Source organism: Blastomyces gilchristii (genome assembly GCF_000003855.2).
Source record: "Blastomyces gilchristii SLH14081 genomic scaffold supercont1.1, whole genome shotgun sequence".
NCBI lineage: Eukaryota > Fungi > Ascomycota > Eurotiomycetes > Onygenales > Ajellomycetaceae > Blastomyces > Blastomyces gilchristii.
Window position 1 is genome coordinate 7782479 of NW_003101682.1, and position 18603 is coordinate 7801081.

At 31.5% G+C, this 18603-nt stretch overlaps 1 protein-coding gene across 1 annotated transcript; it reads left to right on the forward strand.

Moving 5' to 3' along the window:
• The first annotated feature begins 15551 nt into the window (after positions 1-15551).
• BDBG_00827 (uncharacterized protein) lies at positions 15552-18371 on the forward strand. The gene is made up of 2 exons (XM_002629535.2): positions 15552-16939; positions 16999-18371. Exons 1-2 carry the CDS (start codon positions 16013-16015, stop codon positions 17581-17583), a joined length of 1512 nt encoding a protein of 503 aa, XP_002629581.1. The 5' UTR covers positions 15552-16012; the 3' UTR covers positions 17584-18371.
• The last annotated feature ends 232 nt before the right edge of the window (positions 18372-18603 follow it).

Here is an 18603-nt window from a genome sequence, read left to right on the forward strand (position 1 = left end):
TAATAGTCTCAGAGTCAGATTAAAAGAGAAGTATAATTTAAATCAATTAAATATAAGATTCTTATTCTCAACTGAGACAGGAATTAAATATCTAATAGACTTTCTATCAGACACTTAACCAGTTACAAGAAAACAGCTGAATTCAGAAGTATCTGAATATGAAGAGATGGAAATTGATTGAATATAGTCTGTTAAAACAGCTATACACTATCTTTTAATAATTTTAATTTATTATAGTCTCTCTTTACTTTACTTTTTCTTTTTATTCTTTTCTATCTATTTATTTAATATGTTTATCTTTAAGACTGTATTCTCTTTTCTTTTATTATGATATTATCAAATAATTTCAAAGTATCAGAAGATGTTAAAATACTGCAATTTATAAACAGTTTTTGTATTCTGAGCTAGAATTTTCTGATTTTGTATATCTGAAATTGATAAATGTATAATAGTTAACTTTATAGATATAGGAAAAACTCTGAGAACTAAAAGTTCTCAGGTAGATGTCATAGTCTCTGACTGTATACATCTACAAATGAAAAATAATAATAATAATAATATACTTATATGCAAGCGGAGCTTATGATAAGTTCTTGCATGATGTTAAATACAGATCAAGTGTTAATTATACAGAAGGAAATACAGGTGTTGAGATCATGTCAAGATAATAAGAACATAGAAAAATACAAAGAAGTGACAATTAGATACATGTGATAATAACTTCTCAGCTCAGAAACATAGAGTGATTCATTGAAGCAATTTATACATCTCTGTATTTATTAGAAATCTGAGGTGCTTGAGTTCTGAATTTAATGTATCCCCTGCGGGTTTCGAATCCACATGCCTTGATTTCCCAAGCCAAGGCACTACCGGGTGGCTGCATTAATCATTCAGTCACCAGGGCACAATTCTGACACTGACTGAATCAGATATAAACATGTGAGTGCTGAAGAAATGTCTAGATGCTTTTACATATTTTAAAACTTCTAATCTCACTCTCTACTCATTATAATGGTTGGAAATGCTTATAAAACTAAGTTTAAATGAAGATGTCATTGATTTATTAACTAATCAAGATTGATATATCAATGATCAATTGAAGAATTGTGTAAGATAGAAGTTTCATTTATGAATAAAGACATGTGAATCAGTGTTACATATATCTGATAATATTATTAAATATCTTGATATTCTGTTCTGAAACACTGTTATGCAACAGAAAGTATTAGATTAATTACAGAGTACTTAACAGAGAAATACTTCTCTTACTATATTTATTTCTGACTTTAATATCAAGATTCTAGAAGCAGGTAGTCAATCTGAAAAGAATTAAATGAAGATTAGCATGCTTAAGAAGACACTAACTTTTAAACTCTTACAGACTCTTATAAGTGTAGATAAAGACCTGACTTATAAAAACTTTTATATATAACTTCAGATATTGAATAACTGTCTTATCAAGCTTAAGAGTATACAGAACAGTAGTAGAAGACATTATATCTTAATTACTCATACATCTGTGTCAAAGAATAATAATAATGCAGATATTATGAACTGAGTAGACATGAATATCTATGAATAAGCAAGAGTCTCTACTGTCTGAATAGACTTCTGAATCTATGAAATCACTTCTGAAGAAGTCACTGATCAATGTTAATAAGAAATATACATTAATTGTAACTAATCAGAACATATTGCTTTCAACTGCTAATCAGTCTACATATCTTCTCACTTAAGAGAAAGATTAGCATCTTCTCACTCAAGAGAAAGATCAGTATCTTCTTACTCAAAGAATAGATCAGCATCTGTTCACATCAATCACATTACATTAGAGAAAGATTTGAAAGATAACTATGAGAATATCTCAGTGAATCAGAGAAAAGATTAACCTCTGTTCAAACTCACAAATAGAAGCTTGAAGAGGTTGAATGATAATATCTTGTAAAATGAGTTAGTTATGATTATCTGATCTAGACTCTGAGCTCTGTATTATCTGAAACAGCAGCTCTTGACTGATGAGAACTATACACAATCTCACTTCTGAAAACAAGAGGCTAATGTAGCTGGCTGTGTCTGATTAATTATATAGACTATTTTATTATACTTCATAGATTTCTGTCAAAGCTTTGATTTTTAATCATCAATTCTCAGCTGAAGCTCCGATTCTCAGTCATTGATTCTCAGCTGAAAAACTCACAGAATTTCTATTCTTCTGCTCTGAAGCTTCATTATGTGCATGTATAAATATTCACTCTGATCACTGATTTCTGCACTTTCTCTTTCTTTTCCTTCTCTAACATTTTTCACTTTGTTATATAAGATCTATAAATATAATACTGATCTATTCAGCGTAGGCCTTTTATAATTCTTCTCATATTAGTTCATAGAATTATATAAATCTTTTTCTTTCTATTAGTTAATCTTATATAATATATACATTATTGAATCTGTGAATTGAATCTTTGAAATTAATCAAGTCTGAGAATAAGATTATATTTCATATTCTGCAGCTCTCACACTTAAATATAGTAAGATTATTCTCTAAGATGTAAGAGAACTCTTATTCCTACAGATAAAACTAAATATCAATTATCAGATAATCTTATATATTAAGAATTCTTCATTCAGCAGATCTCTTTCAGTCTTTAGATTATATAATTATTAATATATTATATAGAAGCTTCTGTATTAGTTAATACTTTTACAGCTATCTCTCAATTCTTACTTAAATAATCTTTATATATTAATATTTCAGATCTTAAAATATTAAGATAACTGTCTGCTTCTTTCTTATTTACATCTCATTCTGAAGCCTGCTTTCTTTTTATATTTATAAAATTCAGAAAGTTATCTAACACGAATATTTCTTTTATTTTAAATACTTTTTATAGAATATTAGTAAGTGTCTCTGAACTTACTAATTTTACTAGTTTTTTAACTCTCTTATTTCTCTTAACTGTGTACACTGTATGTAATCTTTTATATTATAATTTTAGTATCTGCTGTTAAAACAAGCTCAAAGCTTACAATATTAAGATTTTTATCTAGAAAATCTCTTTTTCAGAGAATTCAGTACTTTAGTAATAATATTTAAATCTAGATTTATTATATCTATGTATATAACTTGTGTTATAGAAGTTTGATTATCTGATCTCTGTTAAGATATACTTAATTACAGTATTTTCTATCATAGCTGACTTGTTTATTCTTATATAATAAAAATATTATATACTTCTTTTATTATATCTAATTATAAGCTTAAGCATTTTCATTTCACTTTTAACTCAGATATAAGATCATGAATAAATATCTGTAAATAAAAAGATATTAAAAGCTGTTCATTCAATATAAGATAGTACAAGCTGAAGTATATAAAGTATAATATAAGATTACTTACTTATTTATACTCAGTAAAGTATTTATAACACTTATCTTATATATTTATCTTCTCAAAGTTATATAAGATTTATTTGAAAAACTTATTTCATATTTATAAAAATGAATACTACTTTAAGTCTGTAAGATTTATCTTTTTATCTGTTATTTATAATAACTTCACTTTTTTATATAGAAATACTTCAGATTTTAAGATTTATTAAAATTTTATTAACTATCTATCTGTGAGTTCATACTTAATATAATAATATAATTCTATTTAACTTAGTCACCTAATTATAGTATTATTTTTCAGTTATTATTAAAGTTAAATAGTTCTGACAGATTATCTGACTTAATATAACTTATACTTAAATTCTTATTATATATATCAATCTCAGATAATGTATACACTTTTGAAGAGATTGTGAATAATTATAGTAAGATCTTCAGATTTGATATAATTATGTATCTGTATAAGTATTCAATCTCTTATTATGGATTTATAACCTGGTTTTCTCTTTTTTTATTAATAATAGTAATTATATCAGTGAAGCTCTTTATGATGAATACTTGATTTACAGTGAATGTTAATTATTACTTAACTTCTGCTTGAGTCTGTCACTGTATATACAAGACTTTAATCTCATTTAAAATTCTTGTATATATACAGAGTTTCACTTCTGATTCAGCAGTCTCAGCTGTTTTTCTTACTATTTTAAATAAATCTTCTAAGAGATTCTATATATCTTTTAGTTCAGATATGTAAGAGGCCTACGCCGAATAGATCGGTATAATAAATAGAACTTATATAACAAAGAGAAAAATGTTAGAGAAGAAAAAGAAAGAGAAAGTGTGAGAATCAGTAATTGAAGTGAATATTTATACATGTATGTAGTAATATATACAGTGAGGCTTCAGAGTGGAAGAATCTATACGCGTTCATAACAGCTGAGAATCAGTGATTGAGAATAACCGAGAATCAGAGTGTACATGTTCAAGAATGAAGTGATTGAAATCTGTGAAGTGTAGTGTACACATTCAAGAATGAAGCAGTTGAAATCTGTGAAGTGTAACAGAATAGTCTATATGATTGATTAGGTGCAGCCCGTCACATTAGCTTCTCTCTTTCAGAAGCAGTTCTCATCAGTCAAGAACTGCTGTTTCAGATAACATGGAACTCAGAGTTCAGATCAGTTGATCATAGCTGACTCATTTCATGAGATATTATCAGCTATGGCTGTGAGATCTCTCATTGAGAATATTCTTAATCTCTCACTTAAGCTTATTATCTTCTTCTATGATGCCTGGCAGCTGTCAGTCAGAAGTCAGTTGAGAAGAGAATGAGTTGATAATAGCACAGTGAAGCAAGCTTGTATGAAAGACATTATAAATCTCTGATAATGTGTCAAGACAGTAGTTATAGCTATCTAGAACTTCTATCACTTTATACTTGATATGACAGTAATTCAGTATATGAGATAAACATGTGATCTGTATATTCTTAAGATTTAATCACATCAAGTCTTCTATCTTATATTATTCAGTGAGATCTTGACAAACATTGATTTAATTCTCTTAATCTTATTTCATAGTTGTCATGAAGACCTCTGCTCAGTCATAGACATCTTAGAGCTTTATTACTATATTATCAGTGATTTGAATTGAACTGCAGAGATTCAGTGTGAACTGTATAATCTCTAGAAGATTCAACATCTTCATGTGATAATCATGTGTAAGGAAGAACAGACTTATATCTATTAAAACAGCATCTCATTCATTGATAGCAATCTCTGTGTGTAGAAGCAGATCATGTCAATCATTTTATAAGTAATTACAGAACTTATAGAGATAATTCTTTATGATCTGAATTGTTCATTCTGACACATTATTAATCTCAGAATAATAGACAGTTAACAGACAGTGTATAATCTTGAGAACTTGACAGATTCTTGTTCAGAGAGTACTTATGAATTGACAGCTCTGATTCAATACTATAGATCTCAGCAATTCATGCATTTAATAGAACAGACTCTGTAGAAAAGCTTCAGTGACTTGTTCAGTATTCATCTTATTACAAGGTTTTAATATTATATCTTTACTCAATTCATCTATAATGACCAGAATGTTTCTACAACTCTTACTCTCAGAGAGATCAACAGTGAAGTCAATTATCACATCTTATCAGATTCTATCAGAAATATTAAGTGATTTCAGCAGGTCTATTCTACAGTTCTTTTGCAAGATAATGAAAGAACAATAATTGCAGTTTCAGATAAAATATCTGATGCTGTTTAATATCTCAGATCAGTAGAATTCTCAAGAGATTATTCAGTACAGTTGTTCACAGCCTGAATAATCAGTTATACACAAATCATACATCTCTTGTATTATTCAGATGTGTAAGAATTCAGAGTGAGAGACTCAGCATTATTCACAGAACTGCAGAGTATTATTATCATCAATTGAGTATTCTGAGATGTCAGTTCTTATACATAGTTCTGAGAAGAATCAGAGTGCTTCTTGATATACTGCTTTAGTGAGTGCTTGAAGAAGTTCATCAGTTTGAGCTGTTATATGTCATAATTCATTCAGTGTAGGTTTGAAAGAAGTCAAGATATCAGTGTCAGTGTCAGTGTTGATATCAGTGATAGTTTGAATAGAAGGTGTTCTAATCAGAGAAGTGTATATAGTGTCATGAACTGTTTCATCTTGATCAACTAATATCTTCAGATTCAAGAGCTAGTGCTCTTGATTTATTCAGTGAGTATCTGTTACATTGAATGATATATCTGACTCTTGTTATAAGAGAGCATCTGTCATCGAGTTCTGACTATCAGAATGATAGTGTATTGTAAAATGAAAGCAGCTTAAAAACTCAGATCATTGCATCTGTCATTCAGTGAGTTTACAGGTAGTTATAAAGTACTTGAGATTCTTATAATCTATGATTATCTTAAATTCAGAGGTACTTCAGAGTTCAGAGTCTCATTCTTCTAGACAGTGTATAATTATAAGAAGTTTCTTATCATAGATCTTATAGTTGCATTCAGCAGAACTCAGTTTCTTAGATATGAAGATACATAATTGTATGATATCTTCATTATCATATTATAATATAGCTTCTTCTATAATATAATCAGAGAAATCAGCTTTAACAACTGTTTTATAATCAGAATCAAATATTATAAGTAGAGAGATGTTAATAAATATCTTCTTTATCTGTATAAATGCAGCTTCAGTATTCACTGATCATTGAAATACTGAGTTCTTCTTAGTAAGTTCTGTAAGTGATCTGACAATATCTGAGAAGTTTCATATAAATTGTCAATAGAAGTTAGTGAATTCAATGAAGCTTTATACATCTTTCACAGTGTATAAGACCTCTCATTCAAGAATAGCAGAGATCTTCTCAGAATTTATTCAGATCTTCTTACCAGCTTCTATGATAAAGTCTAGATATTTTGTACTTTTAATCTTAAAATCATACTTATCTATGTCTATTAACAGTTCTGCTTTCTGTAGTCATTGTAATATCTTTCACACATATTCTTGATATTCTTTTCTGAATTCATCAGTGAAGATGAGAATGTCATCAAGATATACAGATATAAACTTACCAAGAAAATCTCAGAGTGCTCAGTTGATATACTTCTGAAATATACTGAGAGTGTTAGTCAGTTCAAAGAGTGTGACTACTCATTCAAAGAGATTATATTATGTTTAAAATACTATAAGTCACTCATCTTCTTTAGTGATGTAAATCTTATGAAACATAGTGATAACATTTAACTTTGTAAATTATTAAGCTTGTTCAATGTGAGCTAGAGTTTTATTGATAAGAAATAAAGAATAACAGTTCTTCTTCATTAATCTATTCCATTCTCAATAATTCATGCAGAATCAGAGTCCTTCATCTGATTTCTTTGCAAAGAGAATAGAGACTGCAGTGAAAGAGTTGCTAATATATATAAATTCTTTATTCAACAGATCATTGAGTGTCTTTTAAAGAAGAAGAAGTTCATCTCAGAATATATTATAAAGAGAGTCTTATAATGATTCAGAGTTCTTGCTGTTCTTCTTTTTCAACTTGATACTGTGATTCACTTCTGAACCTTGTAAGAGAGATAGATTTGTAGCATTATTATCTTGTCAGAAAATATCTAGATATTCATGATATTATTAAGAGAGTTTCATATGAGAATCTGTTATTATAACACAGAATAACTTTTCTAGAGCCTTTTTAATATCAGTCAGACTGATGAAATAGATTAATATATGATTCTGCTGTTAGTGATTCTTTCAGTGACTTCTTTTTCTGAGTATTTCATAGATGTTAACAGAGATCTGTGTCAGATTCATAGTCTTATAAATGTCATTCTCATGAATTCTATCATTGTTAGGGAATATTAAACTTCTGTTTCAAGTATTCAATAAGATGCCTTGTTCAGATAGTCAGATAAGTTCTAATATAAGATTATAATCAAGATTATCAACTTCATATGTGTAGACATCTTCATACTAATATTCTCTGACATCTATGTTTAGTTTCATCATGTAACAGATGTAAACATCTTTTAAATCATTGAATTCTGCAAGAAGTCAGAGTTTTGATAAGAGAATACACTGAAGATTATAATATCTTATAACTGAAGATTTAATTATTGAATAGTGATATAGATCACTGTCTATCATGACTTTCATATTATACATATTATTAATCACAGTAGATATAAGAATTGTATTCATTATCATTTTCTCTTTAAATTATTGTCATCTGACCTCTTCAAGCTTCTGTTTACAAATTTGAACAGAAGCTAATCTTTTTTCTATTTCATCAGAGCATTCTCATAGTTATCTTCTGAATCTTCTTTCAATTCAATGTGATTGACATGAACAGATACTGATTCATTCTTTAAGTAAGAAGACACTGATCTTTCTCTTAAATGAGGAGACACATAGGTCAATCAGCAGTTGAAAGTAATATGTTCTGATTAATTACAGTTGATGCATACTTCATGTTGATATTGATTGACAACTTTCTCAGAAGTGATTCCAGAGACTCAGAAGCCTGTTCAAATGACAGAAACTCTTGCTTATGTATAGACATTTGAATCTATTCAGTTCATAATATCTATATCATTGCTGTTACTTCTCTTCAGTGCAGATGTATAAGTGACTGAAGTGTAATATCTTCTATCACTATTCTGTATACTCTTGAGCTTAGTAAGATGATTATTCAATGTTCAGAGCTGTGTGCAGAAGCCTTTATAAGTTGAGTCTTTGTTTATACTTATATAAGTCTGTAAGAGTTCAAAAGTTAATGTCTTCTTAAGCATGCTAATCTTTATTTAATTCTTTCAAGATTGATCATCTACTTCTAAGATCTTGATGTCAAAGTCGGGAATGAATGTTATAAGAGAAGTGTTTCTCTGTTAGATACTCTGTAATTAATCTAACACTTTCTGTTACATGGCAGTGTCTTGAAACTAGACTGACCGTGTGACCGTGTCTGAGACCAGGACCAGATTTTTTAATAGTCTCATTATCAATTTGACTGATCCCATTACACGGTTTTAACATTAGATAGTAGTCTCATACTGTCTCAGTGAGACTTACTGTCTACTCTTATCACATTTTTCAAATGAGACCATGATTTTCACTTCTCAATTTAAATTATTTTTATTGCTTTAAATGACTTTAAATCTCATTTGAGTGTTACCAAAAAGTGTTACTTTTTAAAAAATTAAAAATAGTCTAAAAAAAACCTTAAAATGTCTAAAAATAGTAACTTTATGCCAAGAATGGGACTAAATGAGATCAAATGAAACCACTTTCTCATTTTTTTCAAGTCATGGTTTCATTTTAAGATCTGATATATAGTCACTTTGCATGTTTTTTTAATGACTAGTCCCAGCAGGATTCACATCAAGAAATGTATGAGATCAGATCAAATGAGATTAAATATGAAATTCATGATCCCGGCGGCCACTCTACTTGAAACAGAATATCAAGATATTTTATGATATTATCAGATGTTTACAATGCTGATTCACATACTTTCATTCATAAATAGAACTTCTGTTTCATGTGATTCTTCAATCATTCATTGATATATCAATCTTGATTGATTAGTAAACTGATGACATTTTCATTCATACTCAGTTTCATGAGCATTTTCATTCTTCATAATGAGTAGAGAGTGAGATTAGAAGTATTGAAATATATAGAAGCATCTAAGCATTCTTTTAATATTTTTGTATTTAATTCTGTAGATGTTGAAATTGTATAAGTTTCTTATTAAGTTAATTATTAAATTTTCTTATATTGAAGTTGTTAAGTTGCATGCATATCAGCTATCTATTACTGTTATAATTTCAACATTGCTCAGAGTCACTGTGATATTACTTCTATACTTGTATTCAAGAGTTCTCTCATATTATCATTAGACATGATTATATTATTTATCAGATATGAGATATCTGTGAAATTGAAAGAAGTGTAATTGTATAAATATCTCATACATCTGTAGTGTCAGAACTCTTAGATCTTTCACTGACATTCTCTTTGTAAGATCTTATTCTCTTTGTAAGATCTTGTTACAGAGTCAGAGTGACTGATAAGCAAGCTTCTATCTGAGAACTCAGTGTTCACTTAACTGTTTAACTGTTTCTCTATTTCTTATATATTATTATATATTTGAATATCTCAGTGAGTAATCATTTCTAATGAGAAGATAATACATGAATAATTATTTCTAATAAGAAGACAATGAATGTTTTTCTAGTATAAGAGGCCTACACTGAATAGATCAGTATAATAAATAGAACTTATATAATAAAGAGAAAAACATTAGAGAAGAAAAAGAAAGAGAAAGTATGAGAATCAGTGATTAAAGTGAATATTTATACATGTATGTGATGATGTATGCAGTGGGGCTTCAGGGCGGAAGAATCTATACACATTCATAACAGCCGAGGATCGGCAATTGAGAATGGCTGAGAATCAGAGTGTATGTATTTGAGAATAAAGCGGTTGGAATCTGTGAAGTATAGCATACACATTCAAGAATGAAGTGGTTGAAATCTGTGAAGTGTAACAGAATAGTCTATATGATTGATCAGGCGCAGCCCGTCACAAGATAGCTAGACTGACTGTGCGACCGTGTCTGGAACCAGGACCAGATTTTTTGATAGTCTCATTATCAATTCAACTGATCTCATTACACAGTTTTAACATTAAATAGTAGTTTCATACTGTCTCAGTGAGACTTACTGTCTACTCTTATCACATTTTTCAAATAAGATCATGATTTTCACTTCTCAATTTAAATTATTTTTATTACTTTAAATGACTTTAAATCTCATTTAAGTATTATCAAAAAGCATTACTTTTTAAAAAATTAAAAATAGTCTAAAAAAAACCTTAAAATGTCTAAAAATAGTAACTTTATATCAAGAATGAAACTAAATGAGATTAAATGAGATCACTTTCTCATTTTTTTCAAGTCATGATTTCATTTTAAAATCTCATATATAGTTACTTTGCATGTTTTTTTAATGACTACTTTCAGCAGAATTCATGTCAAGAAATGTATGAGATCAGATTAAATGAGATTAAATATGAAATTTATAATCTCAGCAGCCAGTCTAAAGATAGCAGAGAAGAGTATTTATATTAATTAGAGAAGATGTTCATTTCAGAAGATTTTTATTAATTATACAGTGTCTATTATTCTATGATTTCTGTTATCTATTATTATTATACAATTTCAATAATAATTATTCTTTTATTATTCTTCTAAGTAGATAGTGAACTTCTTTGAATCTGATTCATTACTCTTATTTTCTTTCTCACATCTCATTATATTTGTATATATAGTATTTATCTGAGTATGAAGTTTTCTCTTAACAAGTAGAGTAGAGTAGCATCAATTGAATACTCTTTTACTCATTACTTCTTTGTACACTCTCATTCTGAGATGTTTTTTTAGAACCACTCTGGCATGATAACTATAAATCACTTTGTAGATGAAATTATCATGTTCTGAAGAAGCCTGCACTTCTCACTGATTTTTAGACATGCTATCAGATGTGATTCAAAGGTTTCTTGAGCCAGCATATAATTACAGGCATACGCCGGCTTCTTATATATGTTATACTAAATTACTTAGTGGCCGCTAGAGCCCCTTTACATTCGTAAGTGTATTCAGAAGCGGCCGCGTTATTATCCGGCGGTCGTACGTTCTTCCGAACCACAGAGCGGGATTTCTTACAATATCTCTGATTAGAGCTGATTAAAAATAGTTACAACTGCTGACAATACATGATTCATTTTTGACATAAAGATCTCAATCGCTATAGTGGTGGCTGAGCATGCTCTCATTGAGTGTTAATCTGTATTTCTTCATGCATATAAGCAGAGCTATTACAATGGAAAAAATGCGCTTGTCAGAAACAAATGAATAAGTGAGATGACTTCAACATGTTGAGAGAACTCTTGAACATAATATTTAAAATGTCAGTCGGGATAAACTTCGGGTGCAAGAGTACAAATGAGGTTATATTTGATGCGTTTTTTAATTTGTGGAGCGAAGCGAAGCAAATATATGATGAAAACTGTGGTCATTAAAAGTGGAGAATTTCCTTTTTGAGGTTCTTGGCGCGAATACAGCCCACTGATTGGTGTAGAATTAAGCAAAGCGTAATCCCGTGACATTGTACTATTATATTATCTAACTCTGTACAGATTCTTGAATAATAGATTATACATCTCATTAACTATCTACTTTATACAGATTCTTGAATAAATAACATATCTGATTAACAATTTACTCTGTACAGATTTTTGAATAGATAATGTATCTGATCAATTATCTCTCATAGATTCTCAAGAATGAATAATGTGTTAAAAGTCTGTATTTACTGCTTACAAAACCAGTCTCTTAATTAATTTATTTCTTTACAGTGTTCTACTACTTCTACAGCTATCTATCTTCAATGTCACACTCAGAGAACTCAGGTATTGTAATCTTCTCTTATTATATCTTTTCTATCACTGATTATCTCTTTACACTGTGTAGAACTGTAAATGAATATATATAGTAAAATCAGATTCTTCTACAGTTACAGATTCTGTGATAAATAAGTCTGAACTCTCTCTATTATTCTAGATATATTAATACTTCATACAATCAATAGTAGTCTCTTAAGCCTGTAAATAGTCTATTGAAATAGATATATTATCTGAGATTAAGTTTTATCACTGTGAGATTTATAGTTCTGATACATCTTTATTAACAGCAGTCTGTAAAAAGAAAACTATCATTTGAAGAGCTCACTGTATTATCAGATATTATAGAGAATATCTCTTATTAACTTCATTCTTAACTTAATTGAGAAAACAGCTGCAGTCATTATCTTTGATAATTAATTTATCTCTCAGTTCTGTAGATCTCTCTTCAGTCTTTCATTAATTATCTATATCATTATTCAACTCATTCTCAAGTCAATCTTATTTCACTTTTACAGACATACTTTCACTGCAGTTACAGTTCTATTCCTTCTATTAATAAGCTGTAAAATCAATCTTACAGAGTCTTCTGTTTTGAGCTTAGCTCTGCAATGTCTTTATACACAGAGACTCATATGCATTAAGATAGTTTTACAATCATTTCTGTACACAGTGTGAGGTTCAGCTAAATTGAATCTCAATATGCTTGTTAAGATTCTCTAATAGTCAAGAGAACGCTAAAACATCCTCTCTTATACTTATAAATAGTATTAAAATGAGCCTACGGAAGTAATCTGATGATCATTTTCATCAATAGTATAAGATCTGTCAATTGATATCTTAGTCTTTAACTGTGTCATGCTTACTCACTCTCTCTAGTGAGTGTATCACAGTGTACAGAAAATCACACTGTATAGAAAATATTTTCAATATCTTCATTCTTTATCTTCAAATAATCATTATTAATTATAATCATGTCTAAATCTTCTAATTACACTGAGAAGCAGTTGCAAAGAGCTATTAACACATATAAAAATAATTTAAAATTAAAAATCACATTTCTGTTACAAGAATTCAAAGTCTTATATACTATCTTATATGAGAGAATTAACAGAAAGAAATCAAGAACTATAAGAGTTTCACTGAATTGAGTATTGAATGACAGTTAGAAAGAGATAATTAAGATATGAATTTATTAATTGAATATTAATTTTTGTCTGCTTATTATCAAGTATATCAAAGCTGCTGTGAACTGTATATTAAGACAGCATTATACAGATTCAGAGACTGCATCTCTCATAGTAAGCAAGATGTGAGTATATCAATTCATTAAATGTCTGTCAGATTATGAATGAGTTAAGCAAAAGCTCATGAATTCAAAATAAGTGTCTTGTGAGAATATAAGCTTCATTATTAACTGATTTAATTGATATAAAGCTGTCTTCAATTAATATCATTTTTTTCACTGCAATATCTACAACTTTGATGAGATTGAATTTCAAGAAGAAGAAGAATATGAATAGTGAGTTATAACTGCTCTTAAAGACATGAATTCTGTTATACAGTTATTATACTTCTGCAGATTAATAACAGTGATGAAGTGTATTAATACAGATAACACAGTATTGAATTCATTGATTATAATGAAATCAAAGATTCATCTAGAGAATTGATATATATACTTCAACTTATCTAATAACTACATTATCACTGTATCTGAGTCTGACTTTACAAATGATGAGATTGAATTTGAATGAATCAAGCAGTTTAATAAGATGATAAAAAAGTGTCAAATAAGTAGTTATCAACTGCCATTAATGAATAATTATAATTCTCATTTCATAGAAGAATTTATTCAATACTGTAATCTTTATAAGATTATTCTGTTTGAATTCTCATCTTATATAAGTTATATTCTACAATCTCTTGATAATATATCTTTTCAGCAGTATAAGTATTATTATACAAAGACAGTTAATGAGGCTGTCTACTACAGATATAAGCAGTATGATGACAGACAATTTCTTACTAATCTGAAGAGTGTTCAACTGTAAATATTTAAATCTAATACTATAAGAGCTGGTTTTACTAACTATGAAATGTATTCAGTTAATCACAATATAATTCTCAATTAATTGAGACCTTTTATCATTAATGATGCTCTGAATCTCAACATATACAATAGTGATAATAATGTATATAATCACTTTAAAGTTTACTCTGTTATCTGCAGATCAATTATTAACTGTCTTCTTATAATTAATCTTCTCAGAGATGATTGCAAAACTATATCATTAAATTAATACAGCAGTTAAAATCTTAGAAGATGTGAAGAATACTCTTACATCTGATTTAATAAGACAGTTGAACAAAATCTTCAAGAGTAGCATAATTCAGATGAAATTACACACACACTGTAAGAGTAAACTTACAGATAGACTGACTACTGAAACTATGAATTTCACATTTAATTTCATTTAATCTGATCTCATACATTTCTTGATATGAATTCTGCTGAGACTAGTTATTAAAAAAGCATGTAAAGTGACTATATATCAAATCTTAAAATGAAATCATGACTTGAAAAAAATAAGAAAGTGATTTCATTTAATCTCATTTAATTTCATTCTTGATATAAAGTTACTATTTTTAGACATTTTAAGGTTTTTTAGACTATTTTTAATTTTTTAAAAAGTAATATTTTTTAATAATACTTAAATAAGATTTAAAGTTATTTAAAGTAATAAAAATAATTTAAATTGAGAAGTGAAAATCATGATCTCATTTAAAAAATGTGATAAGAGTAGACAGTAAGTCTCACTGAGACAGTATGAGACTACTATCTAATGTTAAAACTGTGTAATGGGATCAGTCAAATTGGTAATGAGACTATCAAAAAATCTGGTCCTGGTCCCAGACACGGTCACACGGTCAGTCTAACTGTGGCACACTCACTAGAGAGAGTGAGTAAGCATGGCACGGTTAGGTGAGAATAGATAAATCCGCTGAAGGTTGCTAGGGGTTACGCTGTCATGCTGGAATTGGCAAATGCCAGACAAACAGCTTTACCAAACATTAGTGTTTTTATGCCAAACCCACTTCGTAGAGGCGTACACACACTGTCAATTGCCCCTCTGCCTCTTTCAGATTTTATCCTATTCCACCGCGGTTTGGACGACGCCAAGTCGGGGTCAACTCCTCCCTCGTTAATCTAGCTCAAATCGGTTAATCCGCATGTGTCACCTACTAAAGAAGGACTAGTTTATCCTCGGCCCACTCCTTTTGCTGAGAATCACGTGCATCCCGTGCATCCCGCCCTGTATGATTTTTTGGGTTGGAATGGGCGCAAACCTGTTTGTGTTGCAGCTTGCAGCTCGCATCCAGTCTTTCCAACCTCTTTCTCCGGCCAAACTGCATCTAGAACCTTTTTTCATATCCCATCTCAGGTGCATTCGAAACCCCTTGAGTTCGAGAGCTAGCGGCTCGCAAGTCGTCGCCAGCCATCTATCCCTACTAGTTAATCATTTCGTCACCCTTGCCCCTATCTAATGTCCATCACGATTGTCGGTTCGAAACGCCGTCGCGGGTACCCTGTTTGCTGGTTTACCTCTATCGATCTTAAACCATGGACATAGCGACGGCGATGGCGCCAGAAAGCTTACCACTATCCTTCGTGGAAAACGACATCGAACCTAGCAGTTGCCCCCCAGTCAACCAACGCCAATACCATGAGGTTGTTCTACAAATCCCACCTAGCCAGGCGGAAGAAGACGTGGAAAAAGAGCTTATCAGTATAGCCCAAGGGATTGGTTTAGAGACCTCTAATGCTATACATCCACAGTTCGATATGTCCCAATTGGCGAACCATTTTCCCAATCAGTCTTCTCACCTTAACTTGGAATCTTCTCCCCTTACTTCAACCAGCTCTCCTCATGCAAATAACAATAATGTGTCTTCTCCGCCAACTATATCCTCAAGCAATGAAATCGCCAGCAGTATGTATTCTGCTACCTCCATTTCCACGCGCCCAACATCGCACGGCTCCGTTGTAGAGCAGCCATCCATTTCGCCGGTGTCAAGGCCCGGACAGTGTTACAGGTCAAGTTTATCGTTCGTGAAACAGGGTAGTCGTGAGCGAAGGGTGAGGTTTAGTAGTTTCAGGTTATCCTTTGGAAAATTTCCGAATTTTAGAAGGCGTTCCGCTACAGCCGTCTCAACACCTACCTCTCCTGTATGGTCCGAAACCAGATCCATCACGCCAGGCCTTGACAACCTACAATTCCTAGATTCGCAGTCCAAATTGGGAAACCAGACCCCGCAGTCGAATAATAACCCCTCGTTCAATCATAGCAATAATGTTGATAAGCTTGCTACGATGAAGACTTTGAATTGCCCTAAAATACAAGAATTGCGTAGTGCTCAGAAAGCCCAACGAGACCGATTCCTGGCATTCAAGGAAGAAGCACTCGAAACTCTTTATCTCAGGCACGAAGAGTCGAAATCTTTGAAGAGAAGGGAATATGAGAAAGTGGAACGTGATATAGATGACCAGGTTAGTGTGCTTTAGGTTTTAAACCTGCGTATTATTCTGTGTTAACTTTACACTTTTAGAATATGCAAGAAGCAAATCGACTTGAGGAGCTTCAACTTAGCGCTGAACTCGATCTAGTTGAGGAACTACGGCGAGAAAGGCAAACTCTAGAGATGCGTATCCTCCATATGGAAGGTTACCTCAGTAACGCTCCGCGAAATTCCGAATCCAGGCTTTCGAATAACGATGTTGACAACCACTCTTATATCCATCAACCCCACCGCCAAGTCACTCAAAAAGATAGGGACCATCTACTCGAAAAGTACCGCGAACGGGACAGGATGGATACTCTCCATATATCAAAGATCAAAGTGCTCCGAGACACCCAAGAACGGAAATACCTAGAAACAGTGTCCAAGCAGGAGAAGAAAGCCAGCAAAGTGGCCCAAGTACATGAGAACGCATTCCAGAACCTTGTCAGCCGTTGTGACAACGAGACTGCAGCTGCTAATGCGTGGTTTCTCAGTCGAAAACAACACCTGAGAATGAGGTGGATGCTTGAAGAAGCGATTGTTAGAAAAAGATTGGAAATCGACACGGGTATCTCTTATGTTCCATTGCCAGTGATTTCATTTTCGGAGGAATATGCAGAGAGACCTGATTAATCTCGACTCACACAACACGACGCGCATCTCATGAATCAACCTTGGTGCGCTCCCCTTTGCTCTCTGTCTGCAATACGCCCTGGCACTCCGGCACCCACGGCTCCCATTGATATGCGGTCCGGTTTATGAAGAGTCCGACACTTTCACGCTCCCCTAAGTATCCACCCCATATCAACTCTGCATATAACTCGTACTCCTTTCTACCTTTTAACGGCCCTTTCATCCCCTGTTTTACGACATGATGCCAGTTCTATACCCCTCATTTTCTGTTGCATGGTTCTCATTCAGTTTTTCTTTTCGTTTGGTTTTTTCATTTTTGTTGCATAACATGATTGGTTTTGTTTACTTTGTATAGAGGAAAGGTGTCAAGAAAAAGGGCAAAAAATAGAAGCAGATTTAAGCGATCTGTTTTTGCCCATAATATTTAGTGTAATATTTCATTCAGCCGTACATACCAAACTATATATTAAGTTAATTCGACTTGCGATCCCTCTATTCTACCTTGTTTTGTAATACTGATTCGACAAGCCTCTGTGAAGACCTACCCTCTAATCATTCTGTTCGATTTACTCTAGTGCTTAGAGAACGATCACATACTTACTTGACCAACATAATAAAGTCTACCATAGATCATTATATATAGGTCACCGACAATGACTCGTAATAACGAGGACGAGTACAGTCATTCCTCTTCTTCTACTTGTTCTACTTCACTTATCAAATTCTGATACATATTCTAATTTTGAACCATGCGAATTTTCAAAGCCTCTTTAAGTTAAAACGCGAATTGTGTCATTGTCTTAATGACGTCTCCTGAATGCGGGGAAACACTTCAGGTGTAACTGGAACATGATTAAAGTTTTGGGGCTCAAAAACGTGCCTGCAGGGGTTCGTGCCTGCAGGGGTTCATTTAAGCTTAAAATTCCCCGTCCCAACTAGCGCAATGCCCATCCATGAATGACACTTCAAAACAAATCCTTTAACCCCTTGCGATCCTTTGTACACTAAATTGAGGACACG